Consider the following 15,124-nt stretch of genomic DNA (forward strand, 5'->3'; position numbering starts at 1 on the left):
CATGCCCTTATAGACAACAATTACTATCACCTGGAATTATCCCATAGTGTATGGGGGTAGCAGAAACACCATGGTTCAGAAATCATGGCTATTACGTGACTGTATACCATCCGGTATGCTATTAATAGTAGGAAAATAGTATACAGACCCACGCGCTCCAATTAGGTATACCATCTGGTATACTGTTAATGGTAAGGGAATGGTAGGAAGTGTAAGGGGATATAAACATGCTTATTACTACTGTATCTAGTTTCCCTACCTTTATGATTTAATATACTTGTTATCTTAGAGTAATCTGATCTAAGTAGAATAATTTGTCTAGTACTTACTCTACGCCTATAGTATATATACTGTAGTCAGCCCCGCTCCTTTGCCCCGACTCCACCATGCTGCAACACAGCCCCTATACTGGTTGCAGATCCCCGCGCTCTACAGAGGTAAGTCAAGAAGTCAATCCGAGAATCTGAGGGTCCCGTTGAAAGCCCGGGGTTAGGGAAACGTTGAGAGGTCGACTTTCCCGTAACATATCTCCATGGGCTGCTGTCAGAGAACTCGGACATTGACAGCCAATGGATCTGCTGTGCCGCAACGCCAGGCCGCAGCACAACGGAGGAAAGATGTGCCGACCCGGTCATATCGGGCGATATGACGCTAGGGCTAATCTGAACTACGGTAGTATCGGATGACCTGACATGATCGGATACTGCAGAAGTGGGCGCTCTGATGTGAGTATCATGCAGTACTCAAAGATACTATGGGACTGGATATATAAGGACTGTCATTACCTGTACTTAGAAGTTTTATTCTCTGTCTGTTATTAACCAGATTGACAATACACCTATTGTTTACCAATCACTATCGATCATCTGCCTCTTTCTATACTTTGTTTGACCCTAAACATTCTATATTCTCTTTACCCTGTCAAGAATATCCTTAGGCGTTCTCCTACGGATTGATCGGCGGACCCTAATCTAACACCACCGATCTGTCCAAAGGTAGGAACCGAAGGGTATTCTAAAAGTAAATAAAGAAGATAAATGTTGTTAAGGTCAAACAAAGTATAGAAAGAGGCAGATGCTTCAACCTGATCAGTAAACAATAGGTGTATTGTCAATCTGGTGATAACAGACAGAGAATAAACTTTCTAGGTACAGATAATGACAGGCCTTATATATCTGTCCCCGCAGTATTACTGCTCAGTCCCATAGGATCGCTGATACTATATATCAGAGCGCTGCTCAGATATATACGAACGGTGATACTACCATAAGCCTATTCTGTCTTAGCATCATATTGCCCGATATGATGGGTTTGGCTCATTGTAATTCCCTCGCGTCACGGCAAGGTGCTGCGGCACGTCAGGTCCATTGGCTGTCAATGGCCGAGTTCTCTGACAGTTAGGTGCCTATGCTAGTGACACTTTCCCTAACTGTATATTAGAGACTTGGGTAATAACAGCTAATAAATCCTGTGGTGCTGTAGTACTCTGCCAAGACGCTAAGAAATAACAATGTGCCAACCTAATCATCTCAGAAGAGACGATGTTGGGGCTAAACTAGACTATAGTCAGACCTGGGAGTATGATACAGCAAAGCGGTTGCTTTGATACAGCTGTCACGGGTCCTGTTGCTTATCGATGAGCGGTCGGCCTTGGCATGGCATGTAACCTCAGGCCCCGCGTTGCGCTTCTCTCTGCGATCATTGTGATATTAACCACTTGAGGACCCTGTAGTTATCGAGGACCGAATCCCCCATGGAATATGGAGGGCAAGGTTTAGTCTCGCGTTACCCTTGAATCTAGAGACATATATTCCTTACCTGGCCAACTTTTTATCAACCCTTAACAACAGTATATAGAGCGATTTGATATGATGACAAACAAGGATATATAAGGACTGTCATTACCTGTACCTAGAAAGTTTTATTATCTATCTGTTATTAACCAGATTGATAATACTGTATTGTTTACTGATCATGTTTAGTTATCTGCCTCCATCTATACTTTGTCTCTTATAATATATACCCCTCTTACATATCTCAAGAATACCCATAGGTTCCTACCTTCAGACGGATTGGCGGACCTAAATCTAACACCGTGGTTCCAAAATTCCCGCGCACCTATCGTTGCAACCCTATATATATTTATATATTGCAGACACCGCCCAACCAGATGCTTGGAGCGGACAATACCATGCACCATACAGATTCCATTAAGCAACTTATAATACTCCTACCACAATATTAACAAGGCCATGTTGCAAAGCCATGCGCCCTTGGGAGGTTGAAGGCGTACCCTACAATATGTTCCATGCCTTGTGTAGAAGACTGCTTAGTCCACTGGAACATCAGGTGTTTCCCGGATAACCTTAACACCCAGTTCTTTTAGGTACTTGATGGTCTCCTCCTTCACACCGCTCCAGACCGTTTCTTGGAAGTGGTAGTCATGCTGAACGAACCCCAACTGGAACTGAGCCCATTCAATGCTGGATTTGCCCAACACATATTTCTTCACATCCTGCTGGATAGTGAAATAAACGGTGCGGACAGCTGTCCAAGTCAGCAAAAGTCCTGCCACTTGAGACTGCCTCATAAACTCACCAGGAACCACTGCATGGAGTCTTTCATCATATTTATACACACTGAGCAAAATCGAGTATAGCTGCTTTTGACTGCTGCTCTGTGATCCTGCCTTAATGCCATCGGCGACCTTCTTTAAAATCGCCTCGAGTTTGGCATGAACCTTCAGGGGAACCGTAATACCCTGAATAACAATTTTTAAAAGCTCGAGATGGAGCTCGGCCTTTCGCACATTGATGTTATTCTTTCGAATATCCGTAGCATACGGCTCAATCCTAATCCCTCACCCGGTCAGTAATCAGGAACCAAACCCGTGTGGTACTGACCATGGATATCCTTACCACGGCACGTTCTGAGTCATGTAAGCTTCAATGACCTTGGCACGATAAGCCGCTCTCCTCAGCTTATCGTCCAGCTCATCGCCTCTTGGCAGTTGGCCCTCGTTCATCTTTCGCTGAGTTAGGATACCCGCCTTGATTGACAGCCACTGGCCGGAGATCCGAAGGTTCTCTTCAAGATCCCGAAGCCTCTTCTGCAGATCAGCTGGGATTTCCTTCTCTAGATTAATGTAGACAATGCTTTCCACATCCACGTCATTGTCACCCATCGCCTGTGGTGTAGGCTTCGGATCGGCCGCCGCCGGAGCAAAGGGGTGTTCATCATCAATAGTCTCGGGTGGAGGAAGTCCAACCCAGGCATAGCCATCCTTCTCAGACGGCATCAGGCCATTCAGAAGTTCGCTATGGTCCATATTGGGCATGAAACCAGTGCTGGTGCGTTGTAAGTGATAGAACTGGTAAAATTCAGGGATTGGTTAAAGACAAGTGGATGGGTGGGAAGACAGACGCTGTGGAGGGTGGATATCCTCACAGCTTTATAGCAATCAGCTTCCTGCACAAGCACCCCCCTACATGCTTCCAGCCATAGAGCTCATGACTAACAGGCTCAATAGCTCCGCGGGTCTGGCAGAATACCCTACTGAATCCAATTCTAATCTACGTCACGGTGCAGATTCTAGACAATACTAGTCGCCGTGAACGGCAAAGACAGCATTTGTTCGTGTAAGGATTACATCTGAACCTACTTGATCCAGGAGATCTTCCACTCAGGATTGTCAACTAACATTTACCTAGACTCTAGTAACCTAGTCATTGACTATAACAGAGAAATACCTTATTTCCAAATATGGTTGTAACTAGCATTATTGTACAATGAATACCCCCCAAGCCCCACTTTAAAGATTGTCATGACAACACCAGTACTGATGTCATGTTAGACAATACTAGTCGCCGTGAATGGTAAAGACAGCATTTGTTCGTGTAAGGATTACATCTGAACCTACTTGATCTAGGAAATCTTCCACTCAGGATTGCCAACTAACATTTACCTAGACTCTAGTAACCTGGTCATTGACTATAACAGGGCAATGCCTTATTTCCAAATATGGTTGTAACTAGCGTCATTGTACGACCATGAATAGCCCCCAAGCCCCACTTTAAAGATTGTCGTGACAACACGAGTACTGATGTCATGTTAGTTAAACCATGATAATGCAATGCGCGATAATTTCTTCTGGTGAGGCTGTGATGAGTTCTAGACCTGGCAAACCTTTGACCAGCCATCATTGTCAATTCTGTTGCCCTGCTTTTACCTTGTCGAACATAAAAGATATTTATCAAAAGTCACTCTCTTTGACCCTGCTCTGCCGGAAAATATTTTCTGATCTCTCTACTCTTTTGATTGATAGTTGTTTCTAGTCCTTAAAGATGGCATCTTACAGTCCTAAAGACCTACAAAACCTCCCTGCCAGTGACTCTTTGGAGTCTATTAGTGGCCTTACTATCCGCGGCCAAGGCGACACTGTCGAAGAGCCTGATACATATGACTTTGAACTGGTAGACCTGCTGTGCGTTAATTATATACCCTTGGTCCAGGATTCACTGCAAGAGGATCTCCGTGCCATGAGAAAGGAGCTCGAGGCCTGGCAAGCCTGGGAATCTGCAAAATATGAAGAACAAGTCCAGGACAAAATTGAGCGACATCTACTTCCGGCAGATAACTCAGTTGCCTCCAAGATGAAGCGAATGGCATATCGTATCAAAGTGGTTGACTACCTGAGGCGTTCTTCTTCTTCCTGGTATGCACCATGATATATCATTCCTTGAGTAAATCCGCGCTAACATCATCCGCAACATTTAGGCTTTCGAGGCTGAACAACGACGTAAAGAAATATTCGGAAACGGTGCAGAATTCCGAGGTCCTATCCAAAATCCACCAGAATCTCCAGGAGCATTATTTCCCAGAAGTATCAGTGTTCAAACAATTCCGTGCCATGCTAAAGTCTGTGAGCCAAGCCTTCACCCTCAGGGAACAGCACATCCGGCAACCATTCCTCTTCACTCACATGTACCATAAATACGATAACCATCTTGACGTGTTTACACCAGGTAGGTCATACCCGAATGCTTCCATGCAGAATGGGCAGAGTTAACAGCAGTTGCCATTAGAAATTAAAGTTGGCTGGTTCCATATCCATTTAGAAGACCCTACAGATGACTCTCCTGACTTGGTGACTATCAACTTTGAATTTTCAGATTACACTCTTCAATTCAACCGAGCACTCTGGCGGAGCTTATTGCCTGAAATCGACGAGCATCTTCTGAAAAAAGGGAAAAGACTCCTCAGTGAGCGGGTAATGAATTTGGTTGCAGAGACTTAATAATGTGATAACTTGTGGTTAAAGAAGGGTCGTGCATGCAATTAATTTAGTGCAAACTTTTGGTGTTATCATTTAATCGGAAATCACTCCCATTGACATATTGTTTCTAATTTGCTCCAGGCTACTGCACGCCCTCTAATAAAGATTGCACCAACCAGGCACTGCTCGGGGCACTAGAGGCAATCCATACTTCTATATTTCGATATTGCAATGTTAAAGCAGGCCTTAGTTAATGTTGCCTGGCCGCTCCAGCATTGGCGGAACAACAGCCGATAGGCCTTGTGCTCCCAGTTTTTCCGCGCCCAGGTCCCATTGTTCCCGTCCCCGGCCCTGCCATAGAGCCACGAGAACAGCACCCCGATGTCATTGACTTTGGCGTTCATGTTGGAGATATACTGGAACTCCGTCTCCAATGGCGCCCGTTTCAAGTCCCGCCGGAATCCCACCGCGGTGAGGGGCACCTCCCCTGCAGCGCCGCCCGTAACCTGCTCTGGCTGAGAGGCTGCTTGACCCCCGCCTGGTCCAACACCCAGAAAACCTCTTGTCAGAACACCCCGAGGCAGAGGTCCACGAGTAGATTGAGTAACGCCGCCACCGGGGGCAGATCCCCTCGCGCCCGCTCCACGTAGCCAAGGATATCATGGAACAGGATATAGTCCTGCTTGGTAGTGACCAGGTCCTGGTACCGCGCATAATACCACGAGAGGAGACTGCGTGTGCTAAAAACCATGTGCATGCAATGTAGGGGCCGGAACGTCATCATGCAGTAGTCCAGATTGTCCAGAAACCATCCATAACCATACCGTTCCTTGACCCGTTCCGCGCCTAAACCATCCAGCAGCAGTCGCACTAGGCAATCAATCCAGAGCCCTGTGCTCTATCACAGATAGCGACCCTGGCCACCATACATGAACGTCAGGCAGCGGAGGAACATCATCATCAACATGTATGCTCCCAGTAAACCACTATATGGGGTTGGGGGGTATACACCATCTCAAAGCCAAGGCACAGCCGGTTCATATTCCACCAGAGCCAACCCAGGACTAATACAGTGGGGTAAATAAAAAATAGCTAGACGTCCCCTGGGGGTTCATCACGGGGGGCACCCGCCAACTGGGCCGCCTCCACTGCTGAAAACGCGCGGTCATCTCTTCATGCATGGCCTGGAGAAGCACGCCACTCACGCGATACTCTTCTTGGGTCCCGTAGGAGTAGTTACGACAGGATTTTAGCACGGTGTGGCATCGCACATGCGTGTGGAAATACGCATGTAGGACCGTGCTCAGTAAATGCCTGATTACCTGGCTAATATGCTGCCATGAGCGAACTAGCCAGGTATCAAGTGCGAGAGTATCAAGGCCCGCGTTCATATACAGGTACGTGTTCCCCACTGCAAAGACAGCCTTAGACGTATTGTACAGCTAGGCATAATACAGTCCATACTCCCGGGGCTTCAATTACAGCCCGAACTAAGGCTCAATAGTAAGACTACCCATGTCCCAAGTTAACAAAAGCAGGTAGAAGACGTCTTCCCAGCGGGGTCTTAATTCAGGCGGCACCCCAAGCGCACCCATGCAACCAACAGCTGAAACTCTCCAGGCAGCATCAACGCCAGGTCAAGGTCCATAAGAGTCAATCCAGAGCAGTCTCCTGGGAGAAGAGGAAACTCTGTTCCAGGGTAATCATCTCCTTGGCCACGTCGTAGAAATCCTCTCGGAGAAGAGTGCAGTCGGCGCAACCATCCCAGGCCATAAAAAAGCAGTCCCACATCTGGGGCCACCGGACGTCCAAAAACTGCGTCTTTGAGGTGTTTGGCCGTGATCAGGATCCAACAACCCTGGAAATCGGTGTGGTAGCCGCGCTCGAGGTAGAACTGGATCCATCCCAGCCGCCCTGGGTACTGCGCTGGGATGGGGTAGTGCGGTGGTTCATCACTCATGGTTAGTCACAGAAGAGTAATGCAGCAGTCTTTAGAGGCTACACTCTACCAAGCTTCTATTGTATTGTTTTACGGGCTGGGAGATACCTTTTATAGTCAGAGGTCTGCATGGTCAGAGTGGATGAACAGGTACCGACCACTGGCGTACTGGCCGTATGGTCGCGGGCGCGCGTTAGTCGATTCTCGTCATCAAAGATCCCTCCTGCCTTCCCAACATTAACATGTGTGAAAGGTGCTGCAGAACGCGACCGGAAGTGCCATGCTAAGTTAGAGTTAGAAAACATCCAAGTTTGCAGCCAGTCCGGGATTATCTATACTTTATTTATCATAGCAATATCCTTGACCATTAGCCTATGACTAGCACCAACCATCGTCTAAGCAGTCCTCCCCCAGCAGCATGCCCGTGTCCAACAACTCGAGGCCGGCTAGCCCCACAACAGTTGACAACACCTCCCTTAAGCCACCCACCTACAGGTATGCGGAACAATACTTGGCCATCACAAGCACCAGCTTGGAACTACAGCTTCCTCCCCACTAGCAAGATAGACGGGTACCTCCAGTTACACAGCAAGCTCTTGCGCTGTTTAAATAGATCAATGGGCAAGTCTCTTCTGGAATTGCCTTCTATCTTGGCATTTACATCACGATTTTCTGCCGCCAATAGGCCTTCTAAGCATGTCTATCATGGAACCTGATCTATTTCCTGCAACGCGAGCACTAACAGCTGGCCCACGCACGAACCTTCAGCGGAGAAACATCGTGGTCAATTTGTTACCTTTGCTATTCCTATGACCAGGAGCACAGGGCCACGAGCTACTAATCAATGAGGTCCGCTATTAGTACAATCTGTAGGCAAACGCGTCTAATTAAACATTTCCAGCTCTACTACCTCTCAACCAATCACTCGATCCCCTTCCCGATAATAACATGACCTCTTCCCAGCAAGGCGAGAGAGAGACGTTGCGAACAGTTCTCAAACCTTCCCTATTTATATGCCCATGCCCATGGCCCATGCTCAGCCTCACCAAAGTGCAGACCTACCGGGTTTTCAACCCCCTTTGCTTGCCAGTTCAGCGCAATCTGTGATGTGGCGGGCACGGGCGCGGGGTGCATCCTTGGGCGCATCCATCGCGTCAAGTTTCACCGTTGTGGGTTACGTCCGAGGACAGGGAGACGTTGTTGAAGGGGAGGCCGCAGTCGCAGCGAAAGCAGGAGCAGATAAAGATTGGATTCGTCAAGGGTTTGATTGAGCCCATCCATGTCTGGTTGTGTCCTTCTCTTCTGGGTTCACTGCCATCCATCACCGTTAGCCAGAAAAGAGTGACAACCGCGCCTGCGGCTGCTCCAAATGCTGGAAGGAAACTCCGCGGCGCCCTCTTCGGCGTCGTCGGCGTCGTCGCGTGTCCCGCGCTATCCGTCACGGCTGACGTGGCCAAGCACACCGACGTTGACTGATGCGATTGCAGCGTAGAATGCGAACAGGGACGGGGTGCGGTTTCTGAGTTCGATTTAGTTTTGGCCTTGGGGAAGAAAGTTTACTGGTGCGAGGAGAGGATCACCTCGTGTATAATGTGAGATATATACAGGCACGGTAGTTGGAGAAGTTGAACGACTTGTGATGGAGAGGTTTTGGTCTCAGCTCACCCCACACACATCCTCGGTGATATCATCTGTCCCAATGGCGAGGACACTCACTGGACTTGGGGAGTTCAAGGATAAGTGAAGCAATCGATTCATGTATGTACAATGCTAACATCCAGAGCTCCAAGTCATTACGCATAACAACACGCCAAGGGAAACAAAAATGGGTATAGATGTCCAAGATGTCAAACAATGTCATGGTCTTCACTGCAGACGCCGCCTCGTCTCATCCCCGCATAGATAGTCGTGATCCGTCCGAGACATGTAAGAATGAAGGTCGTAAACCAAAGCTGCATAGAAATTTTCAAGAAACGATCCATAAGTCTAAAATGTGCAATAAACAAAAAAGTGAGCAACAAGGTGTAACACGGCTAATCCTTTTGCCCTTCGTTTTCGAGAAGTTCGAGGACAATCAGGTTCCGCGGGTAGTCCGGATGCTGCATGCAAATTTTGACCGTGCGTCCCTGGCCGGCCAAGGACGCCCCATTGGACGAGCCGCTGGAAAGGTTGACTGTACCCCCAGAGGTGGTCGGAATACTGTTTGCCCCGGACCCAGGAAGCCTGCTGCCGTCATCAAGGCAGACAACATTGTGGCCGGGGATAACCTGCCGCAGACGCCCGTTCATCGCGTTGCGGACTTCGACAAAGTCTTCGTTAAAGAGGACCAGGAACTTGCCGTAAAGGCAAGCTGAGTGCGCACGGCCGACGAACTCCATAACCACACTGCGAGACACGTCTCCGTGCTGGTTGACGTAGACGGCACACTCGGTGTACGTGACCAGGAACTCTGCGTCGCTAAGGCGGAACATACCCAGTGGCCGGAGGCCAAGGATGCGCTGGGCAATTTTGCTCAAATGTGCTTGCGCTTCTTGAGCGTCGGTGCGAAATTCGGGAACAGACCACGTCTGCTTCTTATCGAGTGTAAGGATCTCAATACCTTTTTGCGTTGAGATAGCAAGAGAGGAGTGGAATAGGTTGATGCCGTAGCTCTCGGCGGGAATATAGAACTCGTCATATTCGCGGAAGAAATCGGTCTGCGAGCGACGCGAGCTAAAGAAGCGGCTTCGACTAGTCGCTGATTTCTGCAAAACCGGCTCCAAGATCTATTACGGTTAGCCAAGAAGTGCGCACAAGTGTTTGTGGACAAACCTTAAACGTCGACGACAAGCCATCTCGCTTCTTGTACATCACCAGAGTGCGGTCTTTCATTTGCCCAGCTGCGAAAAAGCCCACTTCCCTGTTGCCAGAGAGCTTTTGCGGCGCTCGCCGGGCGGAGTCGTTGGTTGTTTGTGAAGGCACACCACTGGCTGGGCAGACAACATCAAGGTGATATGCGATCAGCGACTTGTCGGCAATGAGAAGAAAGACGTTAAATTCTTCAAAGACAGCAATTTGTGTCACCCGAACCATGGGTATAGCCTGCTCATTATTAGCACGCGTTCGAGTATTAAAGGCAGTGAGTGGATACATACCCTAGTCCAGCCACGGGGATCATTGTACTCCGAGATGTACACCCCGTAATCGGTCCCGATGGCGCACACCTTCCGCCCAGGAGGCTGTTCAAAGACGGTAGCGCAGTGAACGGCAGCTCTGCAGACCGGCGACGGACGAGACGCCGCCGGATACTGCTTTTCTACCTCCCTAACAGCGCGGTCCAACGGAGTGCCCTTGATCGTCACACTGTTGACAGATGGAGAGCTGTCAGAGCTACTGAAGGCAGTATCTGCCAGAACGCGGAGACGGAAGGGCTCTGAGTTCTGCGTGTATAGTGCCGCGGCATGCTTGGTCTTTGCTTCGGTGATCTTGTCACACCACTCCTTGCGGTTCTGGGCCGAGGCCGCATACAAGGTGTAGGTTCCATCCAAGCCAAGATGCTTGATCTTGAACGGATAGAGAACCCTGTCGTCCTTTGGACCCTCGAGAACAGTAGCAGGAACTAAGGATTTACTCGACGCATCAGTCTCGACACGGGGCAAGACTGCCGCGGCGCGGGCACCCGGTTGAGCTACAGGAGCAGCGGCGACGACTCCTCTCACAGACGACTTGACAACGGGATCTTCTTGAGTACTTTCGAGTACCAGCAAGTCCATCGGGATGGGTAGCTTCGACACGTCATAGCTCTCGAATTTGATCGTTCGGGTAGGATCCCGGGTGGTGGAGAGCTTGGCAAGGACAAGATAATGGTCAAAGAGAATCGCATGCGTATCGACCAAAAACCTGGTCCGGGTACCCGGCCGCTGCAGGTCTCCCCGGAAGACAATCTCTCGGCCCAGATGGTCAAGGTTGAGCTCCACATCCTTCCTCATCTCGGGACGAAGCTGGAGCTTGGCAGAAAGCTCGGTTAGGTCGACCTTTTTGCTCATTTCTCCGACCTTGTTGTCACAATCCAGTGCCACGGTCTTGATCTCTTCGATAGCTTGGGCCAGATTCGTCTTCTCTTCGGAGTCCTTGAGCATATTGCCGTGAACAGTGGACAGAAGTAGCCCATACCGCTGAATTCGAGTGATGGGCGCCTTCAGGAAAGTGTCCCAGCTAAGACGGTTTGACAGCTTGTGGTCCCGAGCCGTGCTAAGGAACTGGCGAAAGACAACATTCTTCTCGGCTTCTTTGCGAATAAGGTAGTTCGCATACGGAAACGTAGCGGCATAGCTGATATAGACGGACTTGGCCTTGCGAATCCATTCTCGGAAGATATCGCTGAAGCCAACAATGAATGGGCCCTGCTCCTTCTGTCGGTACTTCAGCTGTGCAAGGAGGTAATCCTCGTTGACCTTCTTCACCGCATCCACTTTGCCGAAGACATCATTTAAGAACTTCGTGATGCGCTTCGGCGAAATGATCGGCGGATCCGATTTTAACAGGCGATCGCGATAAAGCTCGCGCAGCACGTCGAGCTGGCCCATGAAGGAGTCTTCGGTGGTGACTATCTCGTGAAGGTTGTTCTGTCGGGCGATCTCTTTCTTGGGATGCGTGTCCAAAACCTCTTTAGATACTTTGTAGAACGTGGCCCAATCCTCTACCTTCTTCTGCGACTCCATACCCTGAGCCCGCAGGTTCACCTTCTTCAGCGTCCGCATACAGTGGTGCGAATAGCAGCGCCCAACAACCTCGACATCCGTCTCCTGCTCATGCAGCACAGGAGAGTAACATCCCGTGCCGGTGATTTGGAACAAAACACCTGACAAGGTTCCACTCCCAAACTTGACCCATTCCTCGTCGTTGACGAGAGCCCCTTCGTCCAGCATGTTCTGGACGACGCGCGCTGCGAGAGTTTCGGCGTCGGCGATATTCATGGTTGGGACTTTGTGCGTGAACAAGGCGACAATTGCTTCAACAACGGCGTGTTTCCTCAGATCGGTTTCCTCTTCGGTCAAATCCCGAATCCAAGCCAAAACATCGCTGAGGGCCCAGGGTTCCGTACAACGTCGGAAATCCTCTGATGACAGCTTGGCGGGATGGAACTTCTTGCGGCGTCCGGCGGGGATGGCAGGGAGATCGAGGGTGATGGTGGCGGCCGCAGCCTCGGCGGATGGATCAAGCTTCAACGTCCCCTGGCGTAGCATTTCCTGCTGAAGTTTGTATTTCACCCTGTCTGAATCGGTCTTGGATCTGATAGGGGGGTCAGTACGAGGTCCAATGGGATGACTCGTCAAAGAAGTAGACCGCGAAAATTGAGTGGGGCTGGGAACAGTCGCTGCGTACGCATCTGGAGAAGGAATCGAAAAGTAAGACGGAGAATACTCCGGAGCTTCCCCCGATTCCTGCTGCCGGTATGTCCCGGCTGGCATTAAATGCGGTATAAGGGTCGCGTTATCCGTAGGCTCGTCGGGAGGCGGGGGCAGTGGCCGCTTTCCCGGGTGGAAGAAGAGATCTCCAGGCTCATCCCCTACGAAAGAGCCTTCACTTTCCGAATGATGCGACTGCCTCTTGTGCGATAATGAGCCGTCCGTCTCGTCACCGTAGTCGAAGCTCATCCGACGGTTATAGGCGCTGGGTTCGGACAGACCACCAGTTCCTCCCGCATCCACGCGTGCGCTTGAGGGGAGCTGGGGAAAGGGATGTACGTAGTCGTCGTCAATCGGGGGATAATCATATTCGTCAGAGTACTCGGTCCGAACCTCGCGAGATGCGTGGGAGTCGTGTCGCGATCCGGACGTCGCCACTGGATGGTCGTCGTGGTCGGATTCTTCACCGTAAGGATTGATACGCGGGGCCCCGTCGTCATATAGAGAATGGTCCAACTGACTAGTCCCGCCATAGGTAGGATGCCAGTCTGCACGATTGTTCTGGGCAGGTGAGCCTGCCGAATGCGACGGCCGCTTGACAAGCCCACTGGTAGTCGATGCATTCGTTTCGCGTCGTGATCGCTCTTGCAACCGCTCGGCTTCAGCGCGGTCCTCCTCATCCGCCATCCGCAGCATAGCCAACCCTGCTTCCGCTTCGGCGTCACTGTCATCGCTGTATGCGTCATAATTGACATATTGTCCGGTCCCTGTGGCTATACTTCCATTCGTATGTGTATGTCTCTCGTCTGGGGAGAGGTGCACTGGGAGGGAAACGGATGGGTGAGAAGGGTCGGTTGATCCGGTTCGGTGGCCGGACTCCGCATGCAGGTCAATGTGAAGTGGTCTTTGATCAGATTGGTACCCACCGGTCCATTGTCTATCCGGGAAGGCCGCTTCGACTTCTCTAACAAGGTCGTCGTATCCGGCGGCCTGGTCGCTGGGCTGGTGGGCGCTAGCTGCGCCGTTCGAATATTCCAACGAGCCCTGGTGGTCGTCAGTTTCGATCGGTGGTCCCGGGAGCGGGCGCGACTGTGGATGTCGGGTCAGAGTATCGGTTCTCCGGGGCGGCAGCGCCGGCTGTGTTTGGTGAATGGGAGGAGTAGGGAGTGAGCGCCCCGACAGACGTACCGAGCTATGCTGCTTGTCGTAGGTATCGCTTGAGGAATAATGCGCTGGAGGCTCAGGTGGCTCCTCGTCCACCGATGGCGTCCGGCTAGGGTCGACAAGGCGAGAAGGATGGGAGACGTAAGCTGGGATCGGAGCCCCACCGGAATAAGTGCGTGAGTTATATGAGGTTAGACTTGATAGAGATCCGCTTGCGGGCGCGTAGACGGTACTCGGCGTAGTTGGAGATGCGAGGCTGTAGGACGAGGCTGTGAGGGAGGATTGGCTGGATTGGCGCGTTGGAAATCCATACTGGGTCCCTGGTGAGGTGCTAGGATACTGGGGAGAAGGTCGGCCACCGTACGGATGATCAGGTCCACGAGGAGGAGGCGGGGGAGGTAACGAGGTGTGCGATGATCCGTATGGGTGCGGTGATAATGGTGTTTGGGCAAAAATCATGCTCGACTGGCGCTGTATTGTGGGAGATCCGAGACCACCAATATTGGCCGCCTGATAGGCGGCTGGATTGTAGGGCTGGTGGTTTGGCGACGCACTACTGTTATTGTTGTTGCCGTATGAATGGGAAGAGGAGTAGGAGAGTGGGCTATATCCGGCGGGTTGCTGCGAAGAGGCACCAGGCAGAGCGTATTGTTGAGGGTTATAGGACAGGGTAGGCGAAGTCGGCCCCAGAGACGAGGTGTACTGATATTGATAGCTGGACTGGGACTGGGACTGGGCACGGGCTCGAGGCGGCGAAGTCGCTGAGGGAATCTGGGAATATCGCGGGTCGGCGTAGTCATCACGCGCAGAGTTGGAAAGGCCATATGTTCCGGACTGCTCAGTCACACTCGAGTATCGATGGGCTGCGTCGGTCGGTCCCGAGTCGCGGCCGGGAGCTGATGTGAAGAGACTCGCGTCATCCCCCGCGTTGAAACTCGGCGCTCGTTGGAGCGGCGGGTTGTTGGACTGAGGGGCGTATGCGTCATAACGGGGGGTCTGCCCGGGATGGCCGTAGGATTGGTTGCCATTGTGATAGTTCGCCATCCTGAGAAGGGACCATCTGGCAGCGGAGGAGGTGGGATGTCACGGCCGGTCGGAGGAGGAAACGTCTGGAGAGGCTCACGCACGGGTGACGCAGCGAAGCGAAGGAGGGGCTGATCGGATAAAATGCCCGAATAAGCGAGAGACAATGAAAACAAGGAAACAGAGCAACAAAAGAAGAACAACAACAGCACAAACAATCGGAAGGAAGAGGACACGAGGAGGACGGCGGGAAGAGCGATGGGGGAGTCGAGGTCAGGCTGAGTTGGAGTTGGTCTGTGTTCCCCAAGAGGGCCGATTCAGCCTCATCCACACGTG

At 51.0% G+C, this 15,124-nt stretch overlaps 5 protein-coding genes across 5 annotated transcripts; 2 read left to right on the forward strand and 3 right to left on the reverse strand.

Annotated features, from left to right (window-relative positions):
* Positions 1-2,087: 2,087 nt before the first annotated feature.
* On the reverse strand, positions 2,088-3,397 carry BJX67DRAFT_360306 (uncharacterized protein). The gene is made up of 3 exons (XM_071029754.1): positions 2,919-3,397; positions 2,599-2,852; positions 2,088-2,547 (listed from the first exon to the last, which is right to left on the reverse strand). The coding sequence occupies exons 1-3, from the start codon at positions 3,335-3,337 to the stop codon at positions 2,330-2,332; spliced, it is 891 nt and encodes a 296-aa protein (XP_070883767.1). The 5' UTR covers positions 3,338-3,397; the 3' UTR covers positions 2,088-2,329.
* A 937-nt stretch (positions 3,398-4,334) lies between these two features.
* BJX67DRAFT_360307 (uncharacterized protein) lies at positions 4,335-5,383 on the forward strand. Its single transcript, XM_071029755.1, has 3 exons — positions 4,335-4,714; positions 4,777-5,024; positions 5,085-5,383. Exons 1-3 carry the CDS (start codon positions 4,344-4,346, stop codon positions 5,294-5,296), a joined length of 831 nt encoding a protein of 276 aa, XP_070883768.1. The 5' UTR covers positions 4,335-4,343; the 3' UTR covers positions 5,297-5,383.
* A 457-nt stretch (positions 5,384-5,840) lies between these two features.
* Positions 5,841-7,235, reverse strand: BJX67DRAFT_383421 (uncharacterized protein; the record flags this gene model as incomplete). Its single annotated transcript, XM_071033452.1, has 2 exons — positions 5,841-6,121; positions 7,082-7,235. 2 exons carry the CDS (start codon positions 7,233-7,235, stop codon positions 5,841-5,843), a joined length of 435 nt encoding a protein of 144 aa, XP_070883769.1.
* A 655-nt stretch (positions 7,236-7,890) lies between these two features.
* BJX67DRAFT_360308 (uncharacterized protein) lies at positions 7,891-8,811 on the forward strand. The gene has a single exon (XM_071029756.1). It carries the CDS (start codon positions 8,228-8,230, stop codon positions 8,483-8,485), a length of 258 nt encoding a protein of 85 aa, XP_070883770.1. The 5' UTR covers positions 7,891-8,227; the 3' UTR covers positions 8,486-8,811.
* A 9-nt stretch (positions 8,812-8,820) lies between these two features.
* BJX67DRAFT_389684 (putative Rho guanyl nucleotide exchange factor) lies at positions 8,821-14,809 on the reverse strand (the record flags this gene model as incomplete). Its single annotated transcript, XM_071034533.1, has 3 exons — positions 8,821-9,979; positions 10,026-10,295; positions 10,349-14,809. 3 exons carry the CDS (start codon positions 14,807-14,809, stop codon positions 9,248-9,250), a joined length of 5,463 nt encoding a protein of 1,820 aa, XP_070883771.1. The 3' UTR covers positions 8,821-9,247.
* Positions 14,810-15,124: the final 315 nt, after the last annotated feature.

This window comes from Aspergillus lucknowensis (assembly GCF_044049455.1).
Source record: "Aspergillus lucknowensis strain CBS 449.75 chromosome Unknown BJX67scaffold_37, whole genome shotgun sequence".
Lineage (NCBI taxonomy): Eukaryota > Fungi > Ascomycota > Eurotiomycetes > Eurotiales > Aspergillaceae > Aspergillus > Aspergillus lucknowensis.

What these genes read in the sequence shown, in the direction of transcription:
- BJX67DRAFT_360306 (XM_071029754.1), bottom strand. Translation starts at nt 3,337, where the DNA reads ATGCCCAATATGGACCATAGCGAACTTCTGAATGGCCTGATGCCGTCT. An exon ending in ATGACTCAGAACGTGCCGTG is followed by an intron (nt 2,853 to 2,918) that starts GTAAGGATATCC and finishes GTGAGGGATTAG; the next exon opens with GATTGAGCCGTATGCTACGG. An exon ending in ACTCCATGCAGTGGTTCCTG is followed by an intron (nt 2,548 to 2,598) that starts GTGAGTTTATGA and finishes TGACTTGGACAG; the next exon opens with CTGTCCGCACCGTTTATTTC.
- BJX67DRAFT_360307 (XM_071029755.1), top strand. Translation starts at nt 4,344, where the DNA reads ATGGCATCTTACAGTCCTAAAGACCTACAAAACCTCCCTGCCAGTGAC. An exon ending in AGGCGTTCTTCTTCTTCCTG is followed by an intron (nt 4,715 to 4,776) that starts GTATGCACCATG and finishes CGCAACATTTAG; the next exon opens with GCTTTCGAGGCTGAACAACG. An exon ending in TCTTGACGTGTTTACACCAG is followed by an intron (nt 5,025 to 5,084) that starts GTAGGTCATACC and finishes AGTTGCCATTAG; the next exon opens with AAATTAAAGTTGGCTGGTTC.
- BJX67DRAFT_360308 (XM_071029756.1), top strand. Translation starts at nt 8,228, where the DNA reads ATGCCCATGCCCATGGCCCATGCTCAGCCTCACCAAAGTGCAGACCTA.